Below are 18,979 nucleotides of genomic sequence, written 5' to 3' on the forward strand. Positions count from 1 at the left end.
CGTCACCAGACCTGCTGGTAAAAAAAAATGAATTTCACCACTGCCTTACACCAATAGGAAAATCTTGGTGTGATTGAGCTCCATTTGAAAATGGGAGGGGGGGGAGACCAAATGTGGACATACAACAAAGGGACAGGGAACCCAAAGAGTTCCACTTCTCATATTCAAATCCTTGACCATTTACTTATGTTTATAAAACTTGGAATACTGTGGTCAGGTTTGACCACTTCTTGGGGAAAAAGTTATTTTACAAAAGGAACAATGCCACCAGTTTGTCATGGGGCTTCCCCCCCCTTTTTTAAGTTCCTGTTGGAAGAAATAACTGTATTTATCAAAATAATAAATAAAATTGAATATCACTTAAGAAACGGCAATGTTTTCATACTGATGTTGCCTCCTTATTTTAAATTAATTTCTGTTAAAATGGCTGTAAAGTGGAGAGAACTGTTCAGAAAGTAAAAGCATTTCCACATAATTTACAGTGTCATCCTGCCATCACTTTAGCTATACAAAGGCTTCCTGCATTAAAGTATAGATTTTATTGCTACATTGATGGCAGGTGATAGTATAAAACACTATTTCCAAATCCTCAAATTTTACTTGATTTGAACCAAGCTAAAGGCTTATTTAAACAAACTTTCCTTTTCCTTACACCAGTTAATAAATCTGTACATGTGTTATTTAAAGTAGTCTTTAGAGTAGCTGTCTAAGTCCCTGAGTATCTAAGGGTTACCACCTTAAGTCTTGCTATCTATTACATAAAACCATACGAACATTTCTACTCTTTACAAGAGCTTGTGAAAGTCCAAAGAGGTAAAGTGTTCTGAACCTCAATATTTAAATATTTGCAAATTATTTCTCATTCCCAAGAAAAAAGGCTTTTAAAATATACAACTAATTACAGGGCAGATATGTGATAAAACTAAACAAACATTTTCAGGAGCAGGTGAAGATTGCTTTTGAGGCTTTCATAATGAATTAAAATCAATATTTCGGACAGAGGAAACTGGGGTTGTATTTAGTTTGCAGTCATTGGCACCCAATGTTTGAATGAAAAAGCTATGTATTGAATCATAAAAAATCCAACTGATATCATGAAAAATACTTAATGGGAATAATTGCACTTTTGATTACAGCATATTTAGTTTTTATTTCTAGCCTTAAAATATGATTATATTATTAAATGATATACGTTCTGATTTATCCCAATTACAAAACAGCCATATTATTATTGATATTTGAAGTACTCTTCCTTCTCCTTATTATCATCCTAAATGAAGTTTGACAGTATGGAAAATCTGAATTATTATTTTTTAAAGCCTAGATTGCTCCATTGATGTAAGAGGGTTATTCCATAATAGTACTAAATCATCTTGCCATGAAATAACCAGAATTATTGAGCAGATAATACAATTAATCCAACAGAAATTTTCCATGTGTAACTTTAAGGTTCTTCTAGATTAAAAAAAACTGTTAGTATTACCAGTCAACAGAAACTGAAAATGGAAATGAAAATTATGGTAGCAGTGCTTTAAAAAGACTGGAAAAATATATTCACATTAAATGAAAAACCAAACTGTTTGGAAATAGATGCAAAAAAGTATATTTTTATTGGAATGTGCTACAGTGATCACCAGGATCCCTGCCAACAAACATCTGGAGAGAGAGAGCCCAAATGAACCAACTCTACTTTATTTATCAGCACAAATACAACACAAATGTAACAAAGGCAACATTAAAAATATGGTTCTCTGCCTGGATGGTCTCCTGGAGTGAGCTGAAAAACAGAAAAGGGAAGCAGTGTGTTCCCTCCCATAGCATACCAGGGGTTGTAACACAATACATATTTATTTCCCTGGCTTAGCTGATAAAGGAGGAGAGCCTGTGGCTTAGTGGCCAATACATCTACCTAATATGTAATACAGCCCAGGTTCAAATCCCAGTAAGGGTATGGATAGCTGATGAGAGCTAAATAGCTTGAAATAGATCTATACTAGTCTCCCTTTATTTATTTATCAGCACAAATACAACACAAATGTAACAAAGGCAACATTAAAAATATGGTTTTCTGCCTGGATGGTCTCCTGGAGTGAACCGAAAGACAGAAAAGGGAAGCAGTGTGTTCCCTCCCATATTTGGGCATACCAGGGGTTGTGACACAATACACACACACACACACACACACACACACAATTAGCACACAAAGAACAGATAAATGAATATTATAAATAAAACACAACCCTTACACAAGAATGTCTTTGACAGATAAACTATTGGGATGACATCAATAGATAATAGCAAATACACCAAACATTGTTAATTGTATTCACATTCTTTCACAATATTCTATTCACACTTAGGAGATAGGACAGTAGTCTGGTTTCTATTATCTGTCTCCATTCCAGGGTCACAAAACTGTATTCTAGAACTGAAGACTATGAAGCTAAAAGTAGAAGATAATATCAAATGGACTGTACATGGGGAAGGACAGCTGTACGCAAATCTGGAAGTATCCAACACTCACAGTGATTATACAACTGTCAGAGGTATCTTTATTTATGGTAGTGACAGTGTGTCATCAGCATAAACAAGAGTTATTGTGACTGGAAGAGTCTATTCCATATAAACTAAATCTATTTTAGACCAAATCTTGATTCTATCCCTCTATAAACCAATCTTAATTCTATCCCTTTATTAATGCAACCTAGGATTGCATTGGCTTTTGGGGCAGCTGCCACATAATGTTGGCTCATATTAAGTTGGAATCCTAGTGGTCAATCACTTACCCGTATTTTTCAGAGTATAAGATGCACAGGAGTATAAGACGCACCAAGGTTTTGAAGAGGCCAATTTAAAAAAAGTAGGTAGGTAGATAGAGGAATAGAGAGGGAGAGAAAGAGAGAGAAATACAATAAGTAGGTAGGGAGAGAGTGAGAATAGTTAAGTAGGGAGGGAGGGAGATAAAGGGATAGAGAGAGATAGAGAGATAAATACAGTAGGTAGGTAGGTAGAGGGATAGAGAGAGAGAAATAGAAAGAGATATAGAGAGAAATACAGTACGTAGTTAGGGAGAGAGAGAGAGAGAGAGTAGGTAGGTAGATAGAAGGGGGGAGAGAGAGAAATACAGTAGGTAGTTAGGGAGAGAGAGAGTAGGTAGATGTTTCTAGGTGATTTATCCATGTGCTGGAGAAGGAAATCACTGATTTCCTTGCAACACCTAATACTTGTTTCTGCTGGCACAGCACTTGATCAATGTAATTCTCATCAATCAGATAAAGAGCTTTCCAAAAGGAAAAAAAACAGTTTTTGCACTGTGCAAACTTCCCAAAAAAATAAAGGCATGAATAGCCGGTGGGGGGGGGGGGCTTACAGAGTGCTCCTGGGAGGGATGGGGGCCCAAAAATGAACAAAACAGCCAGTTTTTTGCAAAAACGGGCCCATTTTTTTGTCAAAAGAATTGCATGCATAGCCTTATGGAGGCCTATAGAGTGCTGCTGGAGGTGGGGGGGGAGGGGGCAAAAAACAGCCCATTTTTTTGCTCATTTCTACCCTCCCCAGCCCCCAAGAACTCTCTTGGGGGGGGGGCTTCGGGAGGCAAAAAATGCTGTATTCAATGTATAAGACACACCCAGATTTTCAGCCTCTTTTTGAGGCAAAAAGGTGTGTCTTATACTCCGGAAAATACCGTAAATATGAGCCAACAGTGTGCAGCATCAGTACCACTTTATAAAGCCTTAGTACTGCTTTACAAAGCCTTAGTAAGAACACACTTAGAATAATGCATTCAGTTCTGGTCACCACAATATATATAAAAAAAGATGTTGATATTCTGGAAAGAGTGCAGAGAAGAGCAACAAAAATGATTAGAGGGCTGGAGACTACAACATATAAAGAACAGTTACAGGAATTAGCTATGTTTAGTCTAATGAAAAGAAGGGGTTATATCACAGCACTATCCCAATATTTGAGAGGATCTTACAAAGATGAGGGAGTCAAACTATTTTCCAACGCATCAATAGGCAAGACAAGAAACATTTGTTGGAAACTATCCAAGGCAACCTAGAACTAAGGAAAAAATTCCTAATGATGAGAGCAATCATCCAATGGAATCACTTGCCTTCAGATTTTGTTGGTGCTTCATCACTGGAGGCTTTCAAAAAGAGACTGGACAACCATTTGCCTGAAATGGTATCAGGGGGTTGGACTAGAAAACCTCCAAGGTCTCCTCCAATTGTATTATTCTATATTCTGTGCTTATAAAGAATCCAGCAGAATGGCTTTTTTTTTCCTTCTGACAATACCAGGAAAAGAAGTATTTTCAAAATTCATGAGGTTATAACTGGTAGAATTACTAGGCATTATAAGAAATGTAGTCCTGAGTTTAAAATGTGGTTAATTAATGATAGCTCTGAAAGACTAGAAAAATGCTGAAGCTATATAAAGACCACAAGCATATAAAAATATTGCATACATTTATAAAATGTAATAATGTGTGAATGCCTGACAGACAGGAGTAGTAATGAGAATAAGTGAACTTTAGTATACATCCAATATACTGTATCAGCTAGTGTCATGCTTTATATCGATATAATTTCAGTGTACTATAAATAAGCAAATGTATATGCACACATGCACGTACACACATAGACATACTTACTGAGTTGTCTTGTTGGTGACAGATTAAAATTATCTAGCATGATTGCTCCAGACATATAAGCTGAGTTCCCAAATGGCAATTACTTGACTTTTTAATAGAAAACTCTTCAGACTGTAAATGCATTATGAGCAACAGCATTTTTATTCTACCTTGGATTAAAACTCAGCCCGCTAATATACTTGTAATAGTCAGCAGTTAAATCACTGGTCTAACTCAATGTCTCCTCACAGTTAACATTCAACAGGCAGAAAATTTTAACTCCATTGCAAGTTGTTTACTGTTTGTCATTTACTTATCCTCAAATGTGGTCTGCATCACACTTTGGAAAGTCCCCTTGTTTCCTTGAGCTTTCACAAAATAGTTTTAGATAAAGCCCATATGAATTCATGTTTGACTAAAATTAGCTTTAGACCTACTTTTTGTGTGACAAATATTTATAAACTATATCAAACCCATTTTATCTATTCAACAGAATCAAGTAATAAAGATTTTGCTGAACCATATCACTTGTGCCAGTGGTGGGTTTCAAAAAAAATTAGAACCTCTTCCATAGGTGTGGCCTGCTTTGTGGGAGTGGCTTGCCAGCCATGTGACCGGGTGAAAGTGGCTTGGCAGTCATGTGACTGGGTGGGCATGGCCAATTTGTAAAATGTGGTGAAACTCACTTAACAACGCTCTTGCTTAGCAACCAAAATGTTGGCTCAGAAACTCTGGAATTTGAACCACGCAAGTCTTAAAGCTGTCACGTTACAGACCCTTGCACCCCTAACCCTTTAGAAAAAAACCCAGGGGTGTTCGAACTTGACAGCTTTAAGACTTGTGGACGTTAACTCCCAGAATTCCTCTTCCAGTCATGTTGGCTCAGGAACTCTGGTATTGAAGTGTGCAAGTCTTAAAGCTGTCAAGTTACAAGACTCTTGCACCCCTAACCTTTTAGAACTCTGGCATCTGCTAATCATACCTGTTCCCAAGTAAGAGCCTCTAAATAGTGGTTAGTGATTTAAGATATCAGTATCAGAGATAAAGTGTTTCTCAAATCTACCTCCTAAAACTGTGGAATATGGTTGGATGTTCAATCTAGTGCTACAAAACTATTGGCATCCTTCTACAAGATTAATGAAACAGAAGGATCTTGACAAACTTGAACATTGGGCACTATCTAATAAAATGAAATTCAATGGTGAAAAGAGTAAGGTTCTACATTTAGGCAACAAAAATGGAATGCACAGGTACAGTATAGGTGATACCTTGCTCAGTAGTAGTAACTGTGAAAGGGATCTTGGAGTCCTAGTGGACAACCATTTAAATATGAGCCAGCAGTGTGCAGCAGCTGCCAAAAAAGCCGACACAGTTCTAGGCTGCATCAACAGAGGGATAGAATCAAGATCACGTGAAGTGTTAATACCACTTTATAATGCCTTGGTAAGGCCACACTTGGAATACTGCATTCAGTTTTGGTCACCACGATGTAGAAAACATGTGGAGACTCTAGAAAGAGTGCAGAGAAGAGCAACAAAGATGATTAGGGGACTGGAGACTAAAACATATGAAGAACGGTTGCAGGAACTGGGTATGTTTAGCTTAAGAGAAAGAAGGACTAGGGGAGACATGATAGCATTGTTCCAATATCTCAGAGGTTGCCACAAAGAAGAGGGAGTCAAACTATTCTCCAAAGCACCTGAGGGTAGAACAAGAAGCAATGGATGGAAACTAATCAAGGAGAGAAGCAACTTAGAACTGAGGAGAAATTTCCTGACAGTGAGAACAATTAATCAGTGGAACAGCTTGCCTCCAGAAGTTGTGAATGCCCCAACATTGGAAGTCTTTAAGAGGATGTTGGATAGCCATCTGTCTGAAACGGTATAGGGTTTCCTGCCTAGGCAGGGGGTTGGACTAGAAGACCTCCAAGGTCCCTTCCAACTCTACTATTGTATTATTGTATTATTATTGTACAGAAACTGTTGGCTGGTTGCCCTATCCATTTTATTTGGTTGATTGTACAAAGAGCAATAGGCAAGTGCTGCTCATCCTCACCCTGGGAGCTCCCCAAAAAGTTAAATCCTGTCATTTGCTATGAATATGTTCATAATATGCAGACATTAGGTGGCTGTAAAGCAAGTGAATAACTCTGAAAGATTGCAATACCAATCACTTTCTTCTAACACCATGTAATTCTGATACAGTATGTTTTATTTTAAAGGCCAACTTCTGGATGGAGAGATCTTAGCAAATGGGTAATACAATGTCATTTTAAAAAGTTATATCAGATTTCAAAAGAGGAAATCTTCCAAATGTAAAAGGTTTGGCTTAAAAAGAAATGAAAGGAGAAGTTTAAAAAGATTTTGTAGAACTATCTTATTCTTGCATAATATGCAAACATGGGGGTCATCTAATAAGTACCGAAATATTCAAGATGCAGAAAATAACACTATAAACAATTTACTTAATGTGAAGAGATTCAGTTCATGTCATACTTAAACTATGCAACGATACACATTCTGTGGTAGCATGACTGATATCTATGTTTCTTAAGAAAGGCGGCCTAATCATGATGTTATATAAAGGCTACAAGATTTGGGAAAATACACCACTATATATCTATCTTTGGAAAACATAATCAAGACAATGTTATCATGAAGACTCTTTATAGGTATCTGGCTAGCTAATGAAGATAAAGACTGAAAAAAATCCACAATTGATTCTGCTAGGAGAATGAAAGCAAGTTACTTTGTCCTCACTCAATAAAATACACTGTGGGAGTAGATTAGGATTGCATTTACTTCTTAAACATGATGAGATAGTCAAAAAAATCTGTTCCAGCTTTATAAATGTTTTTTAAAACCTCTACATTCTTGTGAGTTGCAGAATCAAATGGCCACATTATACAAAATGGGAAGAGTTTTACTGTTCAAGATATCTAGAACTGAAGTAAATATGCAACCTTTTTGAAAAGAGTTTAAACCTTATCATTAATCAGATGCAAGATGGTATAACTTACATGCATTTAAATTAAAAATCAGTAGAAGGATTTGCCATCTTGGAATTATCTTGACAAACTTAATTATATTACTGCAGCAGGAGAACAAGATGCCACCTTAAGCCCCATTTTTGTGGCCCTCAACCTTTCCCCACAGTTATACTGCTAAAGGTCACAACACACTCATTATTGTTTAAGTGCTTTTGGGATGTTGGAATCCAGATTATATTTGAAGAAGCCTCTAATAACCTATTTTTAAGTGAATTTGTCAAATCTTGTCTTCCATTCGCCCTTTTGTTTTGCTTGCCTTCTTCAAAGACATGACTGTATCACTGTGTCTACTGTGGCCCTTGGAACTCTTCAAATAGATAAAGACTAACTACTGGATGGAAAAAACCCATAGTCTAATGAAACACATCTCTTTTCATATCCCTGTATCACATTAATTCAGTTTTTACATTCACAAATAAGAAGATACACACACAAGCACACACACACACACACACACACACACACATACATACTTACCATAATTATAGCAATAATGTTGGGTGAAAAAATTATTAAGAATTCACAACTACCATGTTTGAGATTTCTGTTTTATTACTATTTAAAATTTTATTAATAAAGAACTACCACAAATTTGTACCACAAAAAGCTACACATTTGGAACTAAAAAGATAAATGCCAAGCTACTCTCGGTTCAGCTGAGCCAGTCTGAACTGGTAGGAACCAACCACTGGACTGGGCCAAGGTCACCAAGCTAGCTTTGGTACTTAGGCAAGATTTGAACTCACAATCTCTCAGTTTCTAGCCTGGTGCCAAACTGGTTCTCATATTAGGGTATACTACTTGTCATAAATGTAAGGTTACTGATCTTATGCCAGAGATAATATACTCTTTTTAGAGTTTTAGATAATTATTAGTATTATTTTTGTTTTAAAAAATAGCGCCCAAATCTTTGTTATTATCCATATTAGGAAAAGTACTATTTTTAGTTGCTGTTCAACTGAATGCTCACTTTCACTGTTACAGACTCCTACTGTAGGTACTTGAAATGCCTTTGATTGAATAACTTAGAAATAAAATATGAAAAAATATTGTTTTTAATATTATTTTTCCCCATTGAAAAATTGCTGGAACTTTTTCATTTACATAATGTGTTTATATAGTATTTAGTTAACATTTCAGTGACCAATAACAATGTGAGCTAGATAAAAATATGGAGTAATTTTGCAATTACCACCTTTGGCTTCAGTAAGATGCTCAATAGGACGAGGTAGGCAGCTGAACGGTGCCAATAAAGAGAAATAGATATCATTTTCTTTTACACGGCATAATTGCTACATAAGCCATGATCATTGCACAGATTTTGTTAGATCTAGTTCCATCTTGCAGAATAACAGGAAAGGAGATATACCTTCTCAGCTATAATCTAATGCAACACTAGCTACTGTACTTGCAGTGATCGAGAACAACGAAATAGGAGATTTTAGATAACTTTTGAGGTTTTTTAAAACTTTATTCATTTCAAACTTTATTGAGAAAGAATAACCATAGCACAAAGCTTCAATTTTGGAATCTAAGGAGTTAGATGAACAGTGTTTCTATATTTGATCAATGTCTTCACACTAGATATATTAGAGTATAATGTACAGTTTAGTGAAATCATTGGAAAAGTTACGACAGAAGAATGTAATGCAACAGATATGACTGCCTGCCTGTTTAATCACTAGAATTACCTATTGGAAGTTTTTCGATACACCAAAAAATGCTAGGAGATGTTTAATAACCAACTTTAACATTTGTTTCACCAGCATTTCTTTTAAAGAAGCAACTATATAACAACTATGAAAAGGCCTACTTGTTCTGGTGGTTATTTTGTTGTAATAAATGCTTTAAAACTTGCGGCCTCTGGCCCAGATGCATCACTTGCTGGCCATGCCCACCCCTGGTTTAGTGAAGGGGGAAAAAGTCACAATACGTTCACATGACAACAAGATGACAATGTGAGTTTAACACACCTGGCCAAAGAAAAATAGCCAGTGATGAAGTCAAGATATAAACTTTAAAATCTTACCTGAGTTCCTGCACGATTGAATCCACATGTGCTGTAAAAGAAGGGAAAACTGAATCAACTTATATGTTGCTTTTTTTTTTAATCTGCTCACTTCTGATAAGAAAAGTAACCCTTTTCTTAACAGAGTTACTTTAATTTCCCCCCAGCCTAAGGATGATTATTATTCTGAGTAGTAACTACTAAGTAGTAAATTCTTTGATGACTTTAAAAAAAATGCAGATGGTTTTCTACCACACTGGAAGATGAAAAATACTGTACAATGGATAAAATTTACCCCATAGTTTCTTTTAAAATAAATACAATTGCTAATTATAGCAGTAGTAATGTTGATCAGACAATGAAAAACCATATTTTGGTAGAGATGATTTGAGAGTGAAGAACTCTGGTGTTTACTTATTTATTTACCTGCCTGAAAAAGATTAGATGGTTTATTGGAAAAGCCATTAGATCATTTACTCATCTTTCACCCTACCTTTGGGGAAACAGTCATGCTTTTGTAAGCCTCTTTGTACAAGAGAGAAGCATTTAAGGCTTAAATATGCTTAACTGTTTTGGTAAATAAGAGTGATAGCCTTCTTAATATTTAAAGAAATTATGGTAGTATGTTAACTTTGATTAGAAACTACTAAAGAAGCTCAGTTAGCTCATAGCTCCCTGCAGACTTAGTCACATAGAAGCTCACAACAATGTTCAGATGTGTGGCAGTAACTTCATTATTCCATTGCAATTAATCATCTCATTTGGGAGTTGTTTTTCATCCTGCTGATTTAAACGGAACTGCTTTTATTTATCTCATCTGAGGGTAAAGGAAACTTTTTAAAGAATCATATAGATCTAGATTGATATCATTATAACTAGTTATATTGCTAGTACTAAGATATCTGGGTTGATAACCTCTGGATGACCACAAGATGGCAGCAAATGGTCAAATTTATCTGTATCTCTTGACTACCATCTACTGTTTGAATTTATGCAGCTTACCATAGCTCCATACTTTACATTCACTAAAATGAATACCAAAATGTGCATGGATGTAGAAATTTTATAGCAATTTTCTTGGAATTTTGGGAAATGCTTTACAAAATTCTAAGCAACTTACTTTAAAAAAGACAAACATAAAATAGGAAATTATTGGATTGTATTATTTAACTCCTTCATCTGTAAATACAATTTTATGTGATCATGATAAATTCATGGTTTGCACATCTACATGCATAGACATCTGTCACATTGAAATGTTGTAATGCAGTAGTTCTCAAATGGTGGGTCATGAAATCCTGGTAGTTCCCAATTAAATACAGATCCGCAAGAGTGTAAATAGCCAGGCTTGGAAACAGCAGTCATTGAATCCAGAATTAGCAACAACAACATGGTCTGGAAATAGGAGTAGGAATCTCAATGAGGATGAAAACAGGACAGGAAGACTCCAGAAACTGGCCTTGAAGAAAAAAAAAATTGGAACTACCAAATGCCTTGCAGGGATTCTGCTTCAATACAGCAAACTACACAGGGGCAGATAGGATAACGCTCCAGGGGGTTAATGTCATTGCCCAGAGGATCATTGGTTACCCTCTCCCCTCCTTGGAAGAGCTTTACAGCTCCTGCTGCCTTAAGAAAGTTCAAAGCATTCTTGGGGGTGGAGCTTCATGTCGCGATGATATGATGACTTTTCTGGGCTCTCCAGATAGTCTTCGAATTTGGATCATCTGGACAGTCCAATCCGGACCTAAACCATCCCAAAGAGATGGTGAAAGGTAGGGGGAGATCCTGCAGTCCCAGAGACACCCGCAAAGTCTCTGGTGACCCAGAAAAAGCTGCCTTTGCCAGCGATCGCGAGTCAGTCCAAAGGCTGCTGAAACTGCTGATAGCTCCTACACGCAAGCGCAAGAGAGAAGCATGTCATTCTTGTGAGAATTTTTAAATCTTTTTTTCTATTGGAGAGAGAACACCCTAAATTTGGAAATTTAAGTTAAAATAAAGGCTGACTAGAGAGAAAGCGGTGGATTTAAGATGGCCAATTGAAGTTTTTGTTTTTTCCCTTTTTATTTTCGGAAGCCAGGCTGGACTTTCAATCGCAATTCAATGTGGATTGGCTTATTGCGCTTTTTATTTTTATTTCTGGACTTTGTGGGGACACTGAATTTAAATTTTAACTGCTTTGAAAATTCTTTCTTCTTTTTTTTCTGTTGGCTTTTTTTTTGTATTTTCAAATTATTATTATTTTTTAAGTTAAAAAGGTTAAAAATGGAGCTGGGAAAAAATAATCATTGAGAGTGGATACAATTAACACTGCCACCTAGTGGACTTGAAACATTGTTACTAAGTGTTACTATCTGAACTGTTTAGAGAGAAGCTGTTCTCTTGAAGGCTATTTGGTTAAGAACTGATAGGGGCAGGACAGTTGTTTACACAGCTGTTTCCTGTGGAACTTTCAGTATCTGGAAACCTACTTTGGACTAAACAGAAGCTCTAAGGGAAAGCTCAGAGTGACCTTGGAAAGACTTTCATCTTTTAAAAAAAAAGAAGAAGAGACTTTGAATCTTTTTTTCCTAGCTTTGTGGCAGTGCATATATTATCTTGCTGGGGAGGTGGTGATTTCTTTCTTCCTTGGCTCCTTGACTTCTTCTTCTTCTTTTTTTGAAGCTTTTGAAGTATTGACTCTTGATTTTTCTTTGCTCTCTTTTCCCTTTGAAGATATTGGAGATAAATAGATGGCTTGCTCTAAAATTTGAGTAAATTGGACTGAAAATTTTTTGTTCTTTTCTTTCTCTTTCTTTTCTCCCTTTCACTTTTCTTTTTAAGTAAGAGATCTTTATTTTTTCTCTTTCTTCTCTCTCTTTTCTCCTTTCATTCTATCTATAACTTTGTACTTTTGTAAGCTGATGCTTAAATCTTTGTTATACTAATTAGACTAATTGGACTAAAATACAAAAGAAAAAACTTAGAAGATGAGTAGAAAAATAACACCTGTTGGTTCTACAACAAGAACCCCTGCCTCCTCACCTGCAGGAGGACAAAGATCAATACAGTGGATGCTTCAACAAGAAAAAGAGAAGGAAGTAACTTTAGAGGCAATTATGCAAGCGATACAGAAATTACAAACAGGAGATGATTGCAAGAATGAAAAGTTAGATAACATTGTAAAGAAGACTGAGAATATAGAAAGAAGAATTGAGACAACAGAGCAACGAACTGAAAGCATAAAACAAAAAACAGCTAAAACAGAAGGAAAAATAGAAGATATGCAAAATTGGATGATGAAATATGAGGACATAATCAAAAAAATTGAAGAAAAAATTCAACAAGAAGAGAAGAAGGTTGAAGAGTTTGACAGCAGATTGAGTGACGTGGAAAGGGAGAGTAGTGAAATATTAGGATGGGAGATGGATAGGTCTGAATTTTTCTTAAGATTTCAAAACATAGAAGAAGAAAGAGGAGAGAATCTAGTACAAATAATATCTGAAATTTTGATAAATGTATTAGAGATATCCCAAGAGAAGATGATGGACAGTATAGATGAAGTGTTCTGAGTATATGCAAGACATGCAATGAGAAATGCTCTTCCAAGGGAAGTCCATGTAAGATTTACTAAGAAAGCAACTAAATTACAAATATTACAGAAAACAAAAGATAGAAAATTAGAATATAAAGGTAAGGAGATTGTAGTTCTGAAACAAATTCCGAGAAGAGTGAGAGAGAAGAGAAGAGAATATCAATTTTTGACCAAGGCTTTGATTTAAAAAAGGTGTTAATTATAGATGGCTCATACCAGAAGGTCTATTATTTGTATGGCAAGGACAAAGATACAGAAGAGACACAATTGATAAGGCAGAAGCTTTCTATGCAGAACATTTTAGAGAAACAGCTGAGAAAACTGGAAAAGAAGAACTATTGGTACAACTACTGGAGGCACCCATAAGTGAGATTGAAAAAATAGAAGGTGCTGTAGGCAGAATTGATAAAGAAGAAGGTGTGGCAGGTGGAGTAAATCTCAGAAAACAGCGAGAACCCAGATCAACTAGACCAGTGGTCGGCAAGCCGCGGCTCGCGAGCCACACGTGGCTCTTTACACATTTTAATGCGGCTCTTCTGTGTGCCGGGTGCCCGCTCCCCTCCCTCCTCTCGGGCACTTCAAAACAAGCGCCCCTTTCCCTTTTTTCTTTTCGACCCACAATGATTAGGGAGGATCCTGAAGTTGGGCGGGGACGAGAAGCGAGGAGGCAGAAAAAGAAACGGAGGCTAAGGAGCTTCCCCCCGCCCCCTCCCAGCAAAAATCTAACCAGGGAGCCGGGCGGGCAGTAGCAAATTAGCTGATCATGCCGCATGATCGGTTAATTTGCTACTGCCCACGCGGCGTGATCGGCTAATTTGCTACTGCCCGCCCGGCTCCCCGGTTAGATTTTTGCTGGGAGGGGGCGGGGGGGAAGCTCCTTGGCCTCTGTCTCTTTTTCTCCCTCCTCGTTTCTTGGGGCTCCACCAATGGGGGAGCAAGGCCCGCCCAGCGCCAGGCTTTGGGCTAACACAGAGGTCTGCAAAGTTGGCTGTTTTAAGACTGGTGGACTTCAATTCTCAGAATTCTGGGAGTTGAAGTCCACCAGTCTTAAGAGCCAATTTTGCAGATCCCTGGGCTAATATGATTGATGCCCTTGGTGGACTTCAATTCTCAGAATTCTGGGAGTTGAAGTCCACAAGTCTTCAAGCTGTCAGGTTTGAAGACCCTGGGGTTTTTTTTCTAAAGGGTTGGGGGTGCGAGGGTCTTGCAACTTGACAGCTTTAAGACTTGCATGCTTCAATGCCAGAGTTCCTGAGCCAACATGACTGGAGGAGGAATTCTGGGAGTTGAAGTCCACAAGTCTTAAAGCTGTCAGGTTTGAAGACCCCTTGGGTATTTTTCCCTAAAGGGTTAGGGGTGCAAGGATCTTGTAACTTGACAGCTTTAAAACTTGCATGCTTCAAATGCCAGAGTTTATTGAAACTAAAAACAGTGTACCATCCTATGTATTTTCAGTTTTAAAAATGTGGCTCTCAAAATAAATTTCAATCGTGGTTTTGGCGAGATTTGGCTCAGTTGAAAAAAAAGGTTGCCCACCACTGAACTAGACCTATAAATCCTGTATATAAAGTATAAGGGAGAAAAGAAAAATGGTCACAATCAATATAAATGGACTTAACTCAGCAATTAAAAGAAGGAAAATATTTCACAAATTAGAAAAGCTAAAATTTGACATAATTTGCCTACAAGAAGTGCATATTCAAAAGAGATATGAATATTTATTAGCACAACCAAAGCTTGGAAAAATGTTTACTTCACTGGCAAACTGTAAGAAAAGAGGAGTGATCTTCTATATTAAAGATAATATTCCAGCGAAATTAATTTATACAGATGAAGAAGGAAGAATCTTGGTGGAAATTATGGATAATATTAAAAAAATACTTTTAATTGCAATTTATGCTCCTAATGAAAAACAAGATGAATTTTACAAAATTCATCAAAATGAGTTTTACAAAACTCCACAAAAAAAATTCTGATTTGGACTATGCCAATATTTGTATGATGGGAGACTTCAATGGCATTGTAAACCAGAACATGGACTACAAAACACACAAAACAACAAAGTTAAATAGAAAATTGCCTCCGAAATCTTTTTTCAGGATGATAAATGAAACAAATTTGAAAGATATTTGGAGAGAAAGAAATCCTACAGAAGAACAATATACTTTTTATTCAAATAGACATTCATCATCTTCCAGAATCGATATGATATGGGCCTCAACGGAACTGATTTGTAATGTACAAGAAATTGAGATTGAAACAAGCACCTGGGCAGATCATAATCCAATTATAATCAAATGGAAGGTCCAAAGGACAAGATCTAGATGGACATTAAATAATATCATATTGAAAGAGAAAGACTTTGTACAGAAAATGAAAAAAGAACTGGCCTTTTTCTTTAAAGAAAATAGAAAAGAAGATACATCAATGCAGAATCTTTGGGATACAATGAAGGCTGTTATTAGAGGTCTAATAATAGATTACATAAGAAGAGAAATTTAAAGAAAAGACAAACACATAACGCTCTAGAAAAGGATTCTAAAATACTTGAAAAAGAGTTACAAAGATACCCACAAAAAAAAGATGTTAAAATAAAAATGGATACAATTAAACATAAAATAGATCTACTGGAAAAAGAAGAACTGGCACAAAAAATTAGAGGCACCAAACAGAACTACTTTGAAAATGCAAATAAGCCAGGCAGATGGTTGGCATATAAACTGAAAAAAGAGAGAGAAGCAAAGAAAATATTGCAGCTAAGAGATGACCAAGGACAAATTCAGTATAGAAATGCTGAGAAGAAGAAAATTATACAAGACTATTATGCTAAGCTGTATGAACAAGAGAAAACAGAAGAGGGAGGAGTCAAAAATATTTACAGGATGCTAATCTTCCCCAGATACCAGAGGAAACCAGAACAATGTTGGAAGGTAAAATAACAATGATGGAGCTAACGGAAGCCCTTAAGAAACAAAATAATGGGAAGGCCCCGGGACCGAATGGATTACCAGTGGAATTCTACAAAACATTTGAAGAATCCTTGTCTCTCCCACTCTTAGAAGTTATGAATGAAGTGATGTCTGAAAGTAGAATACCTAAATCATGGTCAGAAGCATACATTATATTGCTACCCAAAGAGGAGACTGATTTAACACAAATCAAGAATTATAGTCCAATCTCTTTATTAAATTCAGATTATAAATTATTTGCATCTATATTAGCAGAGAAACTTAAAAAGTACCTAAATAGTTTTATCCACTCTGATCAAAATGGCTTTCTACCAAAGAGACAAATTAAAGACAATATGAGAATGATTTTGAATACTTTGGAATACTATGAGGCCTATCCTAAAAAACAAATGGCTTTGATGTTTCTTGATGCACAGAAGGCTTTTGATAACGTGGATTGGCAATTTATGTTCTTACAATTAGAACAGATGAATTTTGGTAAGAAATTTATTCAAACTATACAAATGGTATATCATAAACAAACAGCAAAGATAATGGTAAATGGAGAACTCACAGACCCTATTGAAATAAAGAGAGGTATGAGACAAGGTTGACCACTATCACTGTTACTATTTGACTTAACATTAGAAGTCTTAAACAGAAAGATTAGAAAAGAAGAAGAAATAAAAGGAATGCAAATTTAAAAAGGAGAATATAAGGTACAAGCATTTGCAGATGATTTAGTTTTTATCCTTGAAGATCCACTAGATCCAAATTATTAGAAAGAATAGAGGAGTATGGAAATGTAGCAGGCTTGAAAATAAACAAAGACAAAACAAAGATTTTGACAAAGAACATATTATTAAGACAAAAGGAAGAGTTGGCAGAGGTTTTGCAGATTAAAGTCACAAACAAGGTTAAATACTTGGGGATATAATTATCAGCTAGATGCAGTACTCTTAAGGAGGACAATTATACTAAACTAAAGCAACAAATTGCGACTGACTTAATGAAATGGGAAAATCTACAACTATCAATGATAGGAAGATTTTCTACAATTAAAATGAACATTTTACCCAGAATCTTATACCTGTTTCAGACAATTCCAATCAGATTGGGCAAGGACTTTTTTGAAGATCTAAATAAAATAGTTTTGAAGTTTATTTGGCAAGGGGAAAAAGAAAGAATAAAACTCAAGTTGCTTCAAGATGCTAGAACAAGAGGAGGATTGGGTTTAACTGACTGGGAGTTATATTATCAAGCAACAAACCTGATGTGGATTAAGGAGTGGATAACACTAAAAAAAACCTCTAGATTATTGCATGTAGAGGGTCATGATTTATTGTTGGGATGGCATGCTTTTTTATGGTATAAGGGAACTAAAGCACATGGTTATTTTAGAAGACATTATATAAGGGAGGCTTTGCTATTAAATTGGGAAAAGGTTAAAAGATTACATTACTTAAAAACTCCAGTATGGATATCAACCATTGAAGCATTTTCATATCCAATAATATATAAAAAGGAACAAACAGTTAGATATGTTGAAATATTGAATGCAGAGGGTGAACTCAAATCTATCTAAGAGTTGAAACAAGAAGAAATAGAAATGAATTGGTATTCATATGTGCAGATACACTCTAGATATAATGAAGATAGAAAATCAAAAGGTCTTTATAACAAAATGACTGAATTAGACAAAATTTTAACAGGTACTGATGAAAAAGTAATTAAAAAACTATATTGATATTTATTAGAGGTCAAATTACAAGAGGAACAAGTTAAAGAAACTATGATAGCTTGGGGGGGGGGAAATTTGGGACATGGGATTGATTTAGAGAAATGGCAGAAATTGTGGTCGCAAAATTATAAAATGACGATGTCAACTGCATATAGAAAAAAATTGTATAAAATGTTTTACAGGTGGCATCTACCCCCAATGAGAATTGCAAGAATGTCCAAGAATAAATCGGAAAAGTGTTGGAAATGTCATCAGATACCGGGTTCTTATTACCACACGTGGTGGACTTGTATTGAAGCTAAAAGATACTGGACTAAGATTCATATGTGGTTGTAGAAAATGATACACAAACACATAGACCTTAAACCAGAGATTTTTTTATTGGGAATCATACCAGAAATTTACAATAAAGACTTGAAATATTTGATTATAAACGTTTTAACAGCAGCTAGAATCATATTTGCAAAAATTTGGAAAAATGAAATAATACCAAACAGGAGGAAGTTATTCAAAAGATAATGGAGTGTGCTGAAATGAGTAAATTGACATTTGAAATCAGAGAACAACAAGAAGAGCAATTTTATAAGATATGGTATTTGTTTTATCAGTGGTTGGACAAAAAAAAATCTGGAGATGAAAAATGTTTTATTTATGTTTTAATTAAAGGAGATAAGTGATAATACAATTATGTTGTTAAATAGATTAATAACGATACAATGAAAGACTGACATACATATGAATTGAATAATTTAGAATACTTTGTTTTAAAATGAAAGATAAGAATAATAATGACTCTGTGTACATTTAATAGATGATTGGTAATATTATGCATAATTTTAGGTAGTGGTGTATATTATAAAGATATCTTGTTGTTGATAAATAGTTTAATAAGGAAGTAATGAAAGATTGGTATATCTATGAAGTGAGCATTTAGAATACTTTGTTTAAAAATGAAGGAATAATATTTTTGTTTGAATGTATGATGTACAAGGACAGCAATGAACATAAGCATACTTGATGGAT

At 35.6% G+C, this 18,979-nt stretch overlaps 1 protein-coding gene across 1 annotated transcript in view; it reads right to left on the minus strand.

Annotated features, from left to right (window-relative positions):
- ST18 (ST18 C2H2C-type zinc finger transcription factor) overlaps positions 1–18,979 on the minus strand; it is a 243,741-nt gene that overhangs the window by 80,579 nt on the left and 144,183 nt on the right. Inside the window, exon 4 of the mRNA XM_081950317.1 lies at positions 9,715–9,745. Coding sequence (XP_081806443.1) covers positions 9,715–9,745 — 31 coding nt within the window. The remainder of the gene's footprint in view (positions 1–9,714; positions 9,746–18,979) is intronic.

The sequence above is a fragment of the Natrix helvetica genome (genome assembly GCF_964273705.1).
Source record: "Natrix helvetica genome assembly, chromosome: 4".
NCBI classification, from domain to species: Eukaryota; Metazoa; Chordata; class Lepidosauria; order Squamata; family Natricidae; genus Natrix; species Natrix helvetica.